Source organism: Mesoplodon mirus, assembly GCF_964341445.2.
Source record: "Mesoplodon mirus genome assembly, chromosome: 2".
Classification (NCBI taxonomy): Eukaryota; Metazoa; Chordata; class Mammalia; order Artiodactyla; family Ziphiidae; genus Mesoplodon; species Mesoplodon mirus.
This window is the reverse complement of record NC_138977.1, coordinates 59563812-59580393: the sequence shown is the minus strand read 5'-3', so window position 1 is coordinate 59580393 and position 16582 is coordinate 59563812. Positions and strand designations below refer to the sequence as shown.

At 51.3% G+C, this 16582-nt stretch overlaps 1 protein-coding gene across 1 annotated transcript in view; it reads right to left on the bottom strand.

Moving 5' to 3' along the window:
* Positions 1 to 16582, bottom strand: part of LOC309815846 (cadherin-23-like) — a gene marked incomplete at its 5' end in the record, with an annotated part of 205170 nt that overhangs the window by 19214 nt on the left and 169374 nt on the right. Inside the window, 3 exons of the mRNA XM_082642928.1 lie at positions 2043 to 2229; positions 4927 to 5163; positions 6865 to 6977. Of these exons, the coding sequence (XP_082499054.1) occupies positions 2043 to 2229; positions 4927 to 5163; positions 6865 to 6977 (537 nt within the window). The remainder of the gene's footprint in view (positions 1 to 2042; positions 2230 to 4926; positions 5164 to 6864; positions 6978 to 16582) is intronic.

The following is a 16582-nucleotide window of genomic DNA, read 5'->3' as shown; positions in this document are numbered from 1 at the left end:
ATGCTCCCAACTCCTGAGAATAAAGGTAGGATATAACACGGATGGTATTTCCCCTGATGAGCATGTGAGAGGAACTGTCCATTTTTAGCCCAGTCAACTGGGCAGGGTCGTGCATAGTACAGAAACAGTATTTAACAACAATCCCCTTTGCTGGAATTTGTAAAGCAGCCAGAGGCACGGATGGGCTTCCACACTCCCTGCCTCTGGCCCCCAACCCTTCGGAGGCAGGAGGCAGATGGTCCACTTGCAACTAAGTAGAAGAGTGGCTTTTCAGGACAACTGCACAGAAACTGCCAACCCTCCCAATCAGTGCAGATGGGAAAACATGACAGCCTGTGGCTGGCTCAGCTGTAGGTAGGACTGAGGAGGGCTGCAGGCAAGATCAGGAGAGGAAAAGTTGACCAAACTGGGGAAAATGCAAAGATCATGTTGAGGGCAAGGGGGTGGGTAAGGATATGGTAGGGATGCAAGTGGGTGAGTGTGTAGCTACTCCCTGTGGCTTCCGAGAACAGCAGCGAGGAGGAGACAAGAGAATGCCCAGCAGCCGAGCTGGGGGAATGAGGCTGCCGAGGCCTTTCATTTGAAACTCAGAGATGAGCTCCCATACCAAGGCTGACTCCTGGGGCCTTTGCCTTGAGATTCTTTTGATGTGATTTGCATTACAACCATCTATTTGCATCTCAACTGTCAGTACAAATGGATGGTTGTTGGTTTCAGCCCACCCTGTCCCTTTCTCCTCTGGCTTCTGTGAGTTTTCTATAGCTGGACAAAGAGGAAGAAATTACTCAGCGAGACTTGACAAAAGGGATGCAGTCCTTGGGACAGAGAAAGGGCCTCTTTCATGCACCTTTGTTGTCTTGAAGTGTCTGGCAGAGCCTGAGGTTCAGTGAGAGGCTGAGTAGAATCTTGGATGTGGAAGGGATGGCAGGCATTATCTAGGCTTTGTGAATTAGATTAGCATCCTTATTAGGAAAGACTGCCACAAAGGGCTGACTGAGAGGTTAAACTGCTTCCTCCTTCCCTTCCTGTTTTCCATCAGCACCCTCTACTGCCCCACAGTGGACCTTTGAGGTCACCTTCCTACACAAACTCAGCCGGATTTAGGCTTCAGCATAAGGGTACTGACTGATGATCTAGTTTGGATAAAGCCCTGGGCCACCTCATTGCTTCTTTTATCATTTAATCATGTTTTTAACTCAACCAAAATAAACTTCTGCATGCCCCCCAAGTGCCAGGCAGAGTATGAAGCACTGGGTTACACTGGTGAGCAAAAGCAGACCTGCTCCTACCTGTGGGTCATTTAGCCTAATGGGAAGACAGGTACTCTTGAGACCACCACACTAATAACTGCAAAATCACACTCATGATGAGTGCAAGGGAGAATCACATGTTCTAGAGAATCTACAACAAAGGGATCTGACCTCTCCTCATGCGCCCTTCCCTTCTCCAAATCTGCTCAATAAACATTTTCCTGCCATAGCTAGCAAATCCAGAGTCACTTTCAACCCAGACACAAATCCCAACAGATGGAGTCTCCCCTCAGAAAGAGGTCGGAAAAATGACAATTTAAAAAAATCTTTTACAACAGCTCTTGAGTCCTCTTTGAGGTTCTCTGATTTTTCCCAGACATTGGACACTTGGGCAATGCGGCAAGTGCCTGTGGCTGCTGTCTTTTGTTCCTGTTGGTGATGTGGCTGAACACTCCACCTTGGGAACCTGGGACCTGGCCATCAGCACCCAAGACTAGGCTTTGGGAGCATTTACCTGGCCAGATCTGAATCCCTCCAGAGTTTTGGAGAGTGGAGAAGAGATGGGAGATACAAAAGAGCAGGGCAACTGAGAAAGCAATTTCTCTCTCTCTCTTATTTAGGAACCAGCCCAGGACCACATCTGGGGTGGTTTGGGTGCTGCCCTATGGGGAGACAGGAAGATGGTCCAGGTGACCTTAGGGTGGGATAGCCTGGGCTGCCTCTCCTCCTCTCTCTGCACCTCACTGTGCCCTGGAGAAGTGGGACCCTGTGAGAAGGAGGCCAGTCCTCTACTGTCAGAGACACTGGCCAAAGCCCAGGGGAAAGCAACTGAGTGGTCCCTGGTGGTGCTGAGCATCCTGTTCACAGTGGGCGTGCTGATGGCTGTGTCCGAGTTGGGAGGGGTCACTGGGGCGGGCTGGATCCAGATGCCCCTCAGCATTCCTGCAGATGCTTCAGACAGGCTTCCCACAAAGGGAGCCTGAGGTAAAACCCAAGAGGTCAGAGTAACCTTGAGATCCCTCAACAAGTTGCAGGGCCCTGGGAATTCTGGCCCTGCCGGTGGCGATGTCCCTGGAACCATTTGGTTAACATCTGTGTGTGGCAGGCACCATGCTACGTCCTATACACGTATCATCTGAGCTCCTCCTCTCCACATACCTTGTTGATACCCTTTGTGGCAGAGACACAACTATTTAGCTGCTTCCCCACATTCCCCAGCCTTCAGGCAGTGAGGTGGGGGCACCTAACTAGTTCCTGCTGATGGGCCCTGAGTAGAGGTCACACTTCTGGGATGAAGCGTAGAAGAGCCGGTGATTAACCGTTTAGCTGCCTCCTGCTTCCTGCAGCAACCACGATCATGCAGAGTGTACACCTGAGTGACCACACAGAGGAAGGTCTCCCTGCCCACCCTTGCCGGATAAGTAGTCCAAGTGAGAAATAAACTGTTCTTTCAGGGTTAATTTGTTCCTGCGATAGAAACTGACTTATACATTGTCTTTTTATTTCTTTTTTACACAGATGAGCAAAGTGAGGCTTAGAAAGGGTTGTGACGCACCCAAGGTCACAGAGCTAATAAATGGCTGATTCCTTGGCTTGGCATTCAAGGCCCCCCGAGGGCTATGTCCCAGACCACCTTGCCAGCAGCCCACTGCACAATCCCTGATCAGTTGCACGGGTTACTGCCTGTTCCCTCCATCTACTTACAGGTTTCTCCCTCCGGTCCTCCCTGTGGGCCACAGCCTGGCCCCCACCACCCCTCCTGAGGACCCTTTCACCATCTGATTTATACCCCAAGGCTCAGCCCTAGTCCCCCTCTCACCATAGAGTCTTTCCCGATCCTCCCAGCCCCTACTTCCCCCTTCCTCAGCTGAGCTCTGGAGCCTCACTGCCTATAGTCACTGGACCCTGGACCCACGCTGCTTCCAGTGTCTCTCTTCCCTTGGGCATTATTATCAGCCTTAAACTTAGGATGGGATTTTCTTCTGAGGTTCTCATTCACACAGCGGTCTCCAAAGGGGGACCTGCACTCCCAGGGGATATAAGATGATCCACTGGGGTGTGAGAAAATGTTAGAATCTGTTTTTATACTTGTTTGTCTCCACCGTTTAAACTTTCCACATTATTGTATATGTTTTAAAATTACATATTACATTTGCATAAACACATTTGGCCCCACGGGGCAGGGACCATGGATTCCACTTCCTGGACTCCCTGAAGTGGCCAAATATAGCTGCTTGTAAACAGTAGATGCGGACTTCCCTGGTGGCACAGTGGTTAAGAATCCACCTGCCAATGCAGGGGACACGGGTTCGATCCCTGGTCCGGGAAGATCCCACATGCTGCGGAGCAACTAAGCCTGTGTGCCACAACTACTGAAGCCCACGCGCCTAAAGCCCGCAAGCCACAACTGAGCCCACGTGCCACAACTACTGAAGCCCGCGTACGTAGAGCCCATGCTCCACAACAAGAGAAGCCCATGCACCACAACGAAGAGTAGCCCCTGCTCGCCACAACTAGAGAAAGCCCTCCCGCAGCAACGAAGACCCAACGCAGCCAAAAATAAAAAATAAATAAATTAAAAAAAAAACAGTAGATGCTCAGTACCTACTTCAATTATCTCAGACAGATAGGTATGGAAAGACTTAGCAGGAGATGGAGGCATGTGTGCATGTACATATGTGTACACACGTGAACAGAAACGTGACTGTGCACGTACACACACACACACCCACACACACAGAGGCCAACTTGCCCTTGTGAACCTGAGTCCCTGGGGGGACTGTGTCCAGTTGAGAGAAGCTGACAGGAGACAGGAGAGGGGCCAGGAAGTGAAGAGGAACCAGGCCTGGAGCAAGGCCAGTTCGGCCACAAGTGAGGAGTAATTGCAGAGAACACCTCGGGCAGGAAAACCTAATGGAATTCCTGAGCAGAGTGGGCCAGGGGAGCAGCGGTAATAAATAGAAATCCTATTAAGGTTGTGACTGCTGACGGGCAAGGGAGGTAGGGCGAGGGGAGGGGCGGGTTGAAGGCGGGCTGAGAGGGTCCTGAAGGCATGGAAGCTGCCCCATCCAGGCCCGGTCCTTGGCTTAATGACACAGGGCATAGCTAGGCTCAAGGGAGCTGCAGCCCTGCCGGAGCCTCCTCCCTCCTGTCCCTCTTGAGCTCTCTCTCACTCATGGCCCATGTCCCTCCCTCTTAAGATTGGCCTCAGCCTGGCTGGCCCTTGGGCAAGGGGATACAGGTGTCCTGGACCCCCTGGAGTCTCTGTATGGCCTGGGATCCTCTGGAAGGCACTTACACTCCTTGCAAGGAAAAGGCAGGGTCAGTATTACCCCCAAAGCAGGAATAAGACTTTTCCAAAGTCAGCATTTATACAAGAGCCTCTACCTTTTAAATTTTATATTTTTTGTGTGTATGTTTTAAAATGTACGTACTAGGTTAGTATGATGATCATGTATATACATTTCTGAATATAGAACTATACATTGGAGGTGTGTGCTCAAACAGTTTTTACAGGGTGTAGGGGGGGTTGGTCCAAAAGTTTAGAGACTACTAATTTTTGCAGTCTTATTTATCCTCAGAACGTAGCAGGGGAGGCTGCAGCCATGTTTGTTTCTATTTTATAGATGGGGACCTGGGAGCCCAGTGATCCCTGGCATCCCTTCCAGGGTTGCACAGCCCGGGCCGGGTGCTGGGCCGGATGGCCATGCGTTCTGGGACTCACCTCGTCCTTGTCCACCACCTGGATAAAGAGGGGGAGGGCAAAGCCGACCTGTGCCAGCTCAGTGATGGCCACGCTGTACTCGGAGCTGTTGAACTCTGGGGCATTGTCATTGATGTCAATCACCAGGATGTTGAAGGTTGTGGTCACTGTGGCATCAGATGGGGTGCGGTCATCATTCAGCTCTGTGCCCTGCAGATAGAGGAATAAACACCCCAGGGATGAAGGTGGCCATAGTCACAATAAAAGGCATCATTTACCAGGGCTTTCTCAATGCTGGGCACTGCACTTTATGTGAATTATCCCATCTAATCCTCACCATAACCCCAGGAGGAAGATTCTATCATTAGCATCCCTGTTTTACTGATCTCCATTACCAATGGGGAAACTGAAGCTCAGAGGGGTTAAGTAACTTGTACAAGGACACACAGACAGAGAAAGTATCAAACTCAGGCAGTGGGATTCTAGAACCAAGGGGATGAGGTGGGGTGGGGAAGACAAGATAGATTTAGGGGTTCATCTAGGGGCAAAGGGAGAGTCTTTATTCATTTGGCAAATGATGAAACCAAGGCCAAGAACATTTGTGCCAGCAGATAATTGAGAATTAATTCAGCATCTGCTATGGACTGAACACTCTGCTAGGCAACGTGAAGGTCTGGGTTGGACTTGGAAATAGATGGACTCAGACACCTGGGCACCCAGTCTCTGGGCCAGAGTCCTTGGGCCACAAAATACCCATTCCCAGTCCCACCCCAACCTTTTGAACCAGAATCTCTGGGCAAGAGGCCCAGGACTAGGTATCTTTTACCAGCTCCCCAGGGGATTTGGATTCACAGCCAAGTGTGGGAACTCATCCTTATATTTTATATAAAGATGGAAAAGCTGAGCTCAGGGTTGCACAGTGAGTTGGCGCTGGGACTAGGGAGCAGCTCTCTCTATTGGAGCTGCCTGCCTCCGTAGGAAGGGAGCAGAGACAGGAGGGGAGGCTGGGAGGGGGCCTCGGGCTTGGCTCCGGATGGGGGAAAGGCCGTGTTAGCTTGCCCTTCCCCGCTGGCCCGCATGTGCACATCTGGGTAGAGAGGACAGAGCCAGTGGGCGAGTCAGGGCTAATCAATCCATTGCTGTCACAGGCCTTCTCAAGGTCAAGGAGAGCAATGAAGGACCAGGCTGCACCATCCTTCCCATACCAATGGAAGGGCCTCCTTCCCAGAGCCCCTCTCCTCAGTCTTTGTACCACCCCCTCCTCTCAATCGAAGGCTGGGGCTGGGGAGGACCCCTGTGGCCCAGGCAGCATCTGTACCCTAAACGGGTTTCCCAGGGAATGCCTCAGCAAGTTATTGATTTTAATTAAAACCAATCATGAGTGGCAGGGGGCTGCAGGGGGCAGGGGGCTATGGCTCCATCACACTTGCCGGGGTGGGGACCACCACAGCTTCTGACCCCTGCCCGCTGCATTGCTGTTTCCTAACCAGGTAATAGCCCCAGGGAAGCCACAAGGATTAGAAATGGGAGAAAACCCCAGAAATGAGGTAAACCTAAGAATCTGAGTTGGCTATATTAGAACTTGAAATCATGGGATAATAGAGAGGACCACGGGGTGTGCACACACTTGTGCCTCCTCACCCCTGAAATGGGGATGAAAGTTGCAATCCTCTGCAGTTGTTGATAAGGGCTGAGAAATGCCCAGCAGAGGGCCCCTGACAAGGCCCACATTTGACAAGCGTTGGACCTTCCTGACAGGGGCCCTGGGCACAAGCCCCGGGAATCAGTGCAGGGTAAGGGAACAGAAGTGACCCACCTCCTGGACCCTCCGCCTGGGCACCGCTGGAGGCTGGCACCACAGTGTGGGAATCCCCTCTACCCATGATGGAGCTGCCCAGCGCCCACTCTCACCTTCACAGTCAGGATGAAGCCATGGCTGTACAGGGGGTTCTCCCGGTCCAGCAGGCCGTTCAAGGTCAGCGCCCCGCTGATGTAATCCAGGGCAAAGATGCTGTTGGTATTCCCTGCAAGAGGGAGAAGAATTCAGGGTGTGACTGGGGCCCAGGGCAGGTGGACATGGGGCTGGGGCCAGGGCTCCTCTCTGGACATTAAGGACTAATCAATAACTTAAAATGAGAGCTGGTTCCAGGAGTAGGGCAGAGAACTCTGGGGTACAAAGGAGCACATAGCCCAGGCAGCAGATGGCCCTGAATCACAGGATGAGAACATTATGCCCATTCAATCTGCTCCAGGGCTCTCTGACTGAGTCAAGGAGAAAGTCTTGGTTTGGTGCTTATATGTCTTTAACAGCCTGTCTAACACTTGCTTCTCTTCCCTTTTAACAGAGAGAGAGCAGGCTTCAGGCTCAGAGCCTTTCAAAGGGAGTAGTACCCAGTGAGGACTCAGTGACTGCTATGTCTGAATATTTGTGCCCACCCCAGAATTCATATGGTGAAATCCTAACCTCCAAAGGTGATGGCATTAGCAGGTGGGGCTTTTGGGCTTAGGTCATGAGGGTGAACCCATCCTGAACGGGATTTGTCTCTTATAAAAGAGACCCCACAGAGCTCCCTTGCCCCTTCCACCATATGAGGATTCAGCAAAAAGGCGCCACCTGAACCAGGAGGAGGGCCGTCACCCGACCGTGCTGACACCCTCATCTTGGACTTCCAGCCTCCAGAACTGTGAGAAACAAATTTCTACTGTGTATAACCCACCTAGTCTGTGGTATTTTGTTATGGCAGCCACAGTGGACTACGGCATTAACCTTGTTTTGTTTCCCTTGTGCTTATTTTTATGGTCATTGCCTATTCTATTCTGTTCTTTCTAGTCTGTTCTATTTTACTCTACTTTTCTATATGGCAGTGATATAAAGTTTCCTTTTATGATAAATATAAGTTAAAAACAAAATTCAATTTTAGAAGTATTTAAGTATTTATTAAAATTTAAAATATGTATTTAAAGTACTGGCAAAAATCACGCACAAATGGCACTGGCTCAAATGTACCCCACCCCTCTCTCACCCACCAGCTTTGTCTTATGCTGCCCCACAGGTACCTGGCCCTCACAGTGGCTTCCGCAGGTTCCCCAGATCCATTCCTGCCTCCTGTCTTCCTCCCACCCAGTGCCAGCCCCTCCTCCTCTTGCTCCGGGAAGATGGTCCTAATCTCTCTCACTTACCCCTCCGGCCCTACAGGCAGTAGCTGCTGCTCTGTTTGTTCCCCAGTTGCTTCCTGTGTGTTAATGTGCTCCTTTCACCCAGCCTAAGAGTCTGCTGAAGATGGGGGGCTTTCACGACCGTTCCTCAAGGTACCTGGACAATGCTGGGCACACAGTGGCAAGCATGCTCCTGAAGGATGGTGGCTTCCAGCCCACCTGAGCCCCCATACTTGCCCTTGTGCCCTTTTCATCAGGCTGTGTGTTCACTGGGAAACCCTCAATTCCACTCCCCTCTCCTCCTCATTAACCAGTGTGTTGGTTCATTCAAATACTCGCTCGCTCACTGCCATTCACTCACATATTCAGCAGTCCCCTGGACGGGTTGTCCTAAGGCCAGGCCCTGTGCTTGGCGCTGTGGGGGACGCAGAGGTCACTCTGCCAGGATTTTTTGACGCTGAAGCACTGACAGCCTCGTAAGGGAGCTCTGACACCCACAAGAATCAGCATCTCAGTTCACAGCAGGGAGAGGCTGTTCACACACAGGAAGGCTCAAAGAAGGAAAGCTTCATGGAGGAGGTGACATTAATTCCTTACACCACTGTCTAGCTGTGTGACCTTGGGCAACTTATCTAACCGCTTTGCTTCCTGGTCTCTTCATTTGTGAAATGAGGAGAATAATGGATCTATCTCATAGGGTTATGAGAATTAAATGAATGAGAAAAAATATATACACAGGTACAGGCTTCGAACAGTTCCCGGCACAAAGTAGGTACTTCATAAATGTTGTTGGAGCTGGACCCTGGAAGACAGGTGGGATTGGGGAAGGGGGTGGAGGGACACGGATTCCATAGGCGGGAACTAACATCCAAGCCTCCAACACACAAGGTGGACACCAGGATCGCCCATGGAAGCTGCTGTATCTCCCTGCTCCGCCCCTTCCCCGGCTCTAAAGGGATCCGCACACAGGCTCATATCCTCTCTTGGATTAACTAGGGCAAAAGAAGAGGGGAGACAACGTCCTTCTCTGACTTTAGACTCTGAGGCAGGGGCCGTTCTCAGCCCCTCTGTGCTGGCCGGCAAGGTGGTCCACTCCCAGCCCACGGCAGAGGTTGTCTGAGGCAGGGGAGAGACGGCTGCTGACAGCAGAGCCCGGCCGGGTCTCACGTCACTCTCAGAGTGTGGGCTTTGGAGACTCTGACCTGGGCCAGGCCAGGGAGGGGACATCACTCCAGCCTCCACCTTTCCTAAGCCTGTGTCCTGCGGCCTGGGTACCCTCCTGCGGGCTTTTGTACAGCTGCCCTTGTGTAGTGGGGAGGAAAGAATTGCAAGGAGGCATACACATGCATGAATATAAAGGAGTTTTTTTAGCTAGGAATTCTGCTGCTGGGGAAACAAGAGGACATGTGCTTTCATCTGCTCATCATTAGCTAATCCATGCAGCAAACAATTATTGAGCTCCTACAGTGTACCTGGGACACCTTCTGGTGGAAGATGTGGCCCTCAACCAGGTATTCCCGTGACAGGGTGATCAGTGCTGAGGTGGCTGAAGCATGGGCAGCGCAGGGTGCTTTAGGGGCTGGGTCCTCGGAGCCCCTAAATGCTGAGCTGCACGGCTGCCCTGAGGCAAGACCTCCAGCCTCTTGCCTCTCACACCCTCTTCCCCACCACACACACAGGCATGGGCCCCGCCTCCTCAGCGCCCCTGTCCAGCATCCCGTCATTCCAGAGTTTCATATAAATTTATTCTTCCCAATAAAGGAAGCTATCAATGTTTACATGTGATTCAACTTTTATCTTTGCCAGTGTTTTCCTATAAATCATTCACAAACCAGAAGCCTCTTGTCGAACGATGTGCTGTGGTTTTCAGTTTGGAAAATAAGGGTATCACCCCTGGCAAACTCAGTTGGGTCCCGCACTCAGCACCTTTGCCCTACTCATGGCCACACTGCCCATTCCCAACTCCGAGTCTGTCCCCAGCACATAAAATACCCCTCTCCCAGCCTAGGCACCTTCTCCAACCAACCTGCAGGCAAATACCCCTCAACTGGTACAAATTCAAACTCAAGGACCCTGCCCCCAACACACATACACGCCTGTGCGTGCACGCGTGCGCGCGCACACACACACGTTCTTTTTCACACATCTGTGTGGAGAGTTCACCTCTCAGCCTCCTGCAAAGTACGAGTGACTAATTGCCAGGACCAACAGTCAGAAAGGGTTACACCCAGGGAGCTGACAAGGCCATCTAAGTGAGTCACTGCCTCTGATATTCCTACTGTCACCATGGCAACATGAGCACTCACTGGGATGCTGGCTTGGGCAGGGACAGGAGGTGAGCCCTGTGCCCCAAGCAAGGCAGGTCTCATTCAAAGACTGATTGACTGATCAGATCACTCATTCATTCCAGTTCATATCAAGCGCCTACTTTGTGCAAAATGCTAGAGAATCAGCAGAGAAAAGCAGGCAAGGTTCATGTCTTCAGTCTCACACGAAAGATCTGCATTCAGAATAAAATCACACTATTGAGTGTATAAGAACTTGCTAAGCTAAGGCCCCTGAAGGAAAGCAACGTGGAACAGAGAAGCAGTTATGCCCTGAGTTCCAATCATGGCTCTGCTACTAGCTAGCTGGGTCAGCTTGGTCAAGTTACATATCTGGGCCTCAGTTTCCTCGTCGATAAAATGGGAGTAATAATAGTACCCACCCCAGAGTGTTGTTGTGAGGATTAAATGAATTAATACAGTGTCTGGCACATAGGAACCTCTCAATAAATGTTGGCCGCCTGTCCTGCACCAAGACAGCACCATGGACCGTCTCCTCCACCCAGGAGCCTGTGCCTAGAGCTTTTGCCCAGTGGGAGCACTAAGCCAACCCATCCTCTTGCCAGGAGAGCCTCACAACCAAGGGCCCAGATGTACAAGGTGGCAGCCCTGAGGCCAAGGCTGAGAACAAAACCCTCAGGTCCACAGGGCATCGCACCCAGGGTTCCGGCCTCGGGGTGGGTCACCACTTCCTTGCTTCCCTCCTTTGTCGCCCCTCTCCCACCATCCTCCCTCCCCCGGGGGACCGTGGGCTTGGAAACCATACACATAAGTTTCTCTGCTATCCTGGAAACTGATACCACCCTGTCAGCCCTCTGGTCTCCCAGACACTCTTTATCCAAGTCCCATGGGGACCAGGGGGCTGGGGTGGCTCACTGGGGGATGCCTTTCACCTGTTCAGCCCCCACTGCTGAGCAGAAGGGCAGCTGCTTTCCCTGGGTCGACAGGTGCTGTCCTAGGGGATGTACCTGGCAGGGGAGGGGTCCTTGCAGGGAGTGAGGCTGCAGCTTGGGCACCCTAAGACTTCTGGGAACTGGTGACTTAAAGCGTTCACACAAGGGAAGAAGCAGGTCATCCTTAGCTCTGCTGGTTCTCTTGTGGGACAGCCACATCCTCCAGGAGCTTCAGGCATCGAGACCTCTTCATATTTGCAAGAGGGAGGTTGAGAAGATGTGAATCGAGTCTGCAGAAGCACAAAAGGCTGCTGAAGGGAAGTCACAGCCCTCTTTCCCCTGTTTATTAAAAAATAATAGCTACAGTTTGTTGAACACTTCCCTGTGCCAGGCACTGAGCTAAGATGTTTGCACAATTATATTACTCAGGCTTCACAATAACTTTAGAAGAAGACACCCTGTGTTACATGTGAGGAAGCAGGCTCAGAAAAGTTAAATAACTTGTTCAAGGTCACATGGCTGGTAAGTGGCTGGCCTGGAGTGAGATTTACGCCTCTCTTTTTCTCCCTGCAGGCATTTGCCCTACACACAGGTTTGCACCCACTCTGCACCTGGCCCGGTGCTAAGGGACAAGGAACAGGGCGAGACAAATAAGAGATTGTCATCCTTCATAGAATGAAGTGGCAAATAAGTTGCTTTTTTCTCAAGAGGGAGTCCTAGTTAAAAACTCTCTATGTTCTGAGACGTTCTAGGTAAATTCCTCATAAAATGATAGAGTTTTATGTAGCAGCAGAATGTCCACGTGGCGATGTCCTCCAGGAGCTGGAGGGGAGGGGTTGATGAGGACTCGAGTGGGAAGACAGGGGCTGTCAGAACAAAGGTGGTGACATAAATAAGGCACTGGCAAGCCGGCCTTTAGGGCAGACCTATGGCTCCAGTGAGGATGTACAGGAAAATGTAGATAGAAAGGCAGTGGTTGGGCTTCCCTGGTGGCGCAGTGGTTGAGAGTCCACCTGCCGATGCAGGGGACACGGGTTCGTGCCCCGGTCCGGGAGGATCCCACATGCCACGGAGTGGCTGGGCTCGTGAGCCATGGCCGCTGGGCCTGCGTGTCCGGAGCCTGTGCTCCGCAACAGGAGAGGCCACAACAGTGAGAGGTCCTCATACCGCAAAAAAAAAAGAAAGGCAGTGGTCAGAGAAGCAGATGGGAAACCAGTATAGAGCCAGGTGCCCAGAGGCGGGCGAAGGGGAAGTGCTGAGAAAGAGATGGTTGACAGGGTCCAACAGTGCCGAGAGAGGCTCAGGATAAGGAAGATGTGGCGAAGGTCCCCCATTTGGATCTTCAGATGCCCCTGGAGGTCAGACTGTGAGATACAGTGGCTGAGGGCGGCCCTGGGGACCGTTAGTACAGGTGCTGCTGCCCGGAGTTTGGTGTAATAAACAGGGAGAGAGGCCAAGTGGCGGCTAGAGGGCGCAACAGAGTCAAGCAAAGGGCTTCTGTTTCATAGATGGTCAAAGGCAGAGGGAGAGGGAAACTAGATTGGAGGGTGTGAAGGTGAGGGTAGACGGTCAGACTTGGAGAGAAGGCGGGTGGCTCTCTCTTTGGGCCTTGAGGGCTCACCCTCCCACCTCCTCCTTCCTTCAAGGCTAGCAGGCTGTCTCCTTCCCCAGGCGCCCCTCCTCCCGGCCCCTGCCACATCTCATCACTCCCACATCTTGTCCCCTTGTTATCTCGCCCGGCAGCATCTTGACCCATGGCGGAGCTGGGTCTGGGCGAAAAGCAGTTTAGTGAGTAGCTGATGGTGCGTGTGGGAACACAGGCTGATGACTTTCAATTGCTTTGTCTGCTCCGCTGGGCTGACTGCAACCCACTCTTGCTGCCCCCAAGTTAAAGGAAAACCAATGGCTCCCACCTTGGTCCTGTCTGTTCTTAAGGTCCATTACCAATGTCACCAGCCTCAGGAAGCCAGTCCTGGAGGTTGCACCCTCTCTCACTCCACTGAGCCCCAGAGCTGGGCTGGCACCCTCAGAATAGCCCTGTGCTGTGGGACCTCCCTGGTTCTCACATCCAGAGACCCAGTGTCGCCTCGAGGGTAAGGGCTAGGGTGTCATGCTTCCGCCCCCATGGTACCCAGAACAATGCTCATTCCCTATCTGTTGGATGGCCTGAAGGTTCTTGCCCCCGCCCCCCGTAGGGGTTAGGAAGGGTCAGTGAGCACACACTAGGTGCGGGCATACTCTGGGTCTGGCCATGCTGGGCCATGGGGTTGAAAAAAGAAGAAAAAATAGCCATGCTTATGAGGAGCTCATGATCTAGTTGGTCTTCTGGGCAAAACTATCATTCCACTCAAATGCTAGTTGCTGAATGGATGAGAGGACTAGTGGGACCCTGATCCCTCACCTGGCCTCTGACTCGTTTACCCGGCCCTCCACAGGGCCAGGCATCCTCCCCAGGGAAGTGAGCAGAACTGGGATATGTACCCCCTTCCCCCTGGTGCTCCCTCTTTCAGCTGTAGTCTCTGCCTGGAGTCTGTTACATCAGCACCCTAGTGAAGACTGCCTACTGTGCGTGAACTCGAAGGATGTGAGCCATGGCTCACCCCTAAGCACCAACAACAGATCTGCCAGTTACCAGCTGTGAGACCTCCTTCAAACTGTGAATTCCTTTGAGCCAAACCCCTCATCTCATCTGTAAAGTGTGGATAACAGCTCCCACCTCACGGGACTGTGTGAGGATCAGGCGTGATCATGTATGTAAAGCACCTACAGTGGTGCCTGTCTTGGTTCCCGTCCCTTCTTTCCCTGCTATGCCTGTTTTCTGAATACAAGAATTGGACCAGGTTAGCCCCAACTATGGCCCATCTTATCCAGAATGAGTCAGGAGGGGCCTTCCCCACAATATCCAACATGCATTGTGCCTGGCTCTGTGCAAAGGTTTTTTTTTTTTTTGTATATTTATATAGGATGTTACAAAAAACGTGAGTGAACTTTTTGGCCAGCCCAATATATTTCAATTTCACAAAGCTCCCATGAGATAGGTACAATTATCCCCATTTTCCAGATGAAAAAACGAAGGCACAGAGAATAACTGGTCCTAGGTCAGAGCAAGGGGTGTAACAAGGAGTTAAACTCAGCTTTCACTAAGCTAAAGAGTTCATGTCCTACCCAGAGGCCCCTGGATTCCCCCTGCCCCCACACCAGGCGTAGCTGTTAAACAGCAACGTGTGTGCTGTGTATGCCTCCTGGGCTAGTGGGACAAACTGGGCTGCAGTCCCATCACTGTCCAGTGGAGCCATATAATTCTGACTGGTACACACTGTATGACTGCATAATGAAAATTGGGAGTCAGACCGAGATATGGGCTTTGGGCAAGATATCTTATGAATTAAAAATTGTTACTTAGCTGCCTGCTGACAAAGGGGGACAAGTCCCGGGTGGCACCTGGGCTGGGCTGCATTGAACAGCTCTGTGACCAACATATGGCAACCAGCGGTGTGGGTTACCTTGGCTTTCTATCAGAGAAGGAGATGCAGGCTGAGAGCTTGCTGCCCCTCCTAAGGACCATCAGGGAGGGGGCAGATTAGGCCTACCCCCTCTCCAAAGCTTTCCCTGAAGCTGCCTGGAATGCTCACCCTGCAGATCTCTGTGGGTGCCTTGTCTGCATTCAGGTCTCAGCTCAAAGGTGGTGGTGACCTTTGAGGGGGCCTCAAAGGAGCCCTCTCTAGTCACCCCACCATCCTACTCTCACCCTCATCACTCTCTTCTCCCTTATCCTGTCTTATTTCCTTCAAACCACTTCTACTTTCTGAACATCTCTTTTCATCTGTTAATGTGTTGGCTTATTGTCTGTCTCCCCACACTGGAATATAAGCCCTGGGAGTGCAGGGACCGGTTTCTCCAAGTGCCCCTGGTGATACATAGTAGGTGCTCCACGAAGGCTTTTGACCAATGCATGGGCTGCAGCAGGGGTGTCAGGGCACCATTCTGAGGCTAGTGTAGAAGGTTACAGGACAGAATGGTACCAGGGTGACTTATAATGTCACACATCACAGAGACCATAACTGCACCAGGGCTATGAGGAAGAGTCAGCCAATTAGCAATTCCAGCTGGGACTATCACACCCACCCCACCACAGTGACATGTTTGTTTGAGCTGAGTGCATCTTGTTAATTACAGTTATTACCGACCAGTCAGGGAAAGACGATCTTTGAGCCCCCCGCAAGCAGGTGGGAATTGCAGTCTGCTTGTCTTATAGGCGTTTCACCAGAACGACAGTTTTCATCAAGCTCAAGTACACCAATAAATGATCACCCCTCGTAATAAGACCACAGACTGGACTCTGACTAATCTGGCTCCAAGTTATGAAACATTAACCTGAGTAGCCAAGGATAGTAAAGCCTATTATGTTAGGGTTGCTAAGGGTCAAGCCAGGCCCCCTCACCTACAGCAGCATCCAGCTCCCCACCTATAGGGAGAGGCAGCCCCTGGTCCTCTGACGACACTTTAATGGGGATCAGGAAGACATTGCCAGGGGCCAGGGCTGCGATCAGAACCTCCTGATTTCCTGAAAAACCTTTACTCTGTAACCAGGCGAATTTCTCCAAAGGGAATAATCATGGATGTGCCCACAGGTGCAGCTCCCAGGATTTTCACCGTGGTGCTGTTTACTAAGGAAAACTGGGAACAACCTAATGTCCAACAATAGGGATTAATTACGTTATGATATGAAATTCGGTCATCCACTAAAAATAATGTTGCAAAGAGAAGTTTGTGACTTGAAAGATATATGTTTCAGACATTTTCCCCCCAAAGGAGTCATAAAATAGCATAGTTCCATAAGACACTTTTTTTGTTGTTGCTTAAAAAAATATATATATATAGAAAAAGGAATGAGATGTTGACAAAATGTTAACAAAAATGATCTCTGAGTAGTGATGTGAGAGCAGTGTTTCTCAACCTCAGCTTCTCATGACATTTGTGCTGGATAATTCTTTGCTGTGGGAGACTGCTCCACGCATTGTGGGGTGGTTAGCAGCATCCTTACCCTCTAGCCACTAGAAACCAGTAGCACCCCTTCTCCCAGTTGTGACAACCAATAAATCTTCAGACCATTGCCAAACGTTCCCTGCGGTGAGGGTTGAGGGGGCCAAAATCATTCCTGGTTGAGAACCATTGCTCTAGAGCCATTCCTTTTTTTTTTTTTTTTTTTTTTTCGGTACACGGGCCTCTTACTGTTGTGGCCTCTCCCGTTGCGGA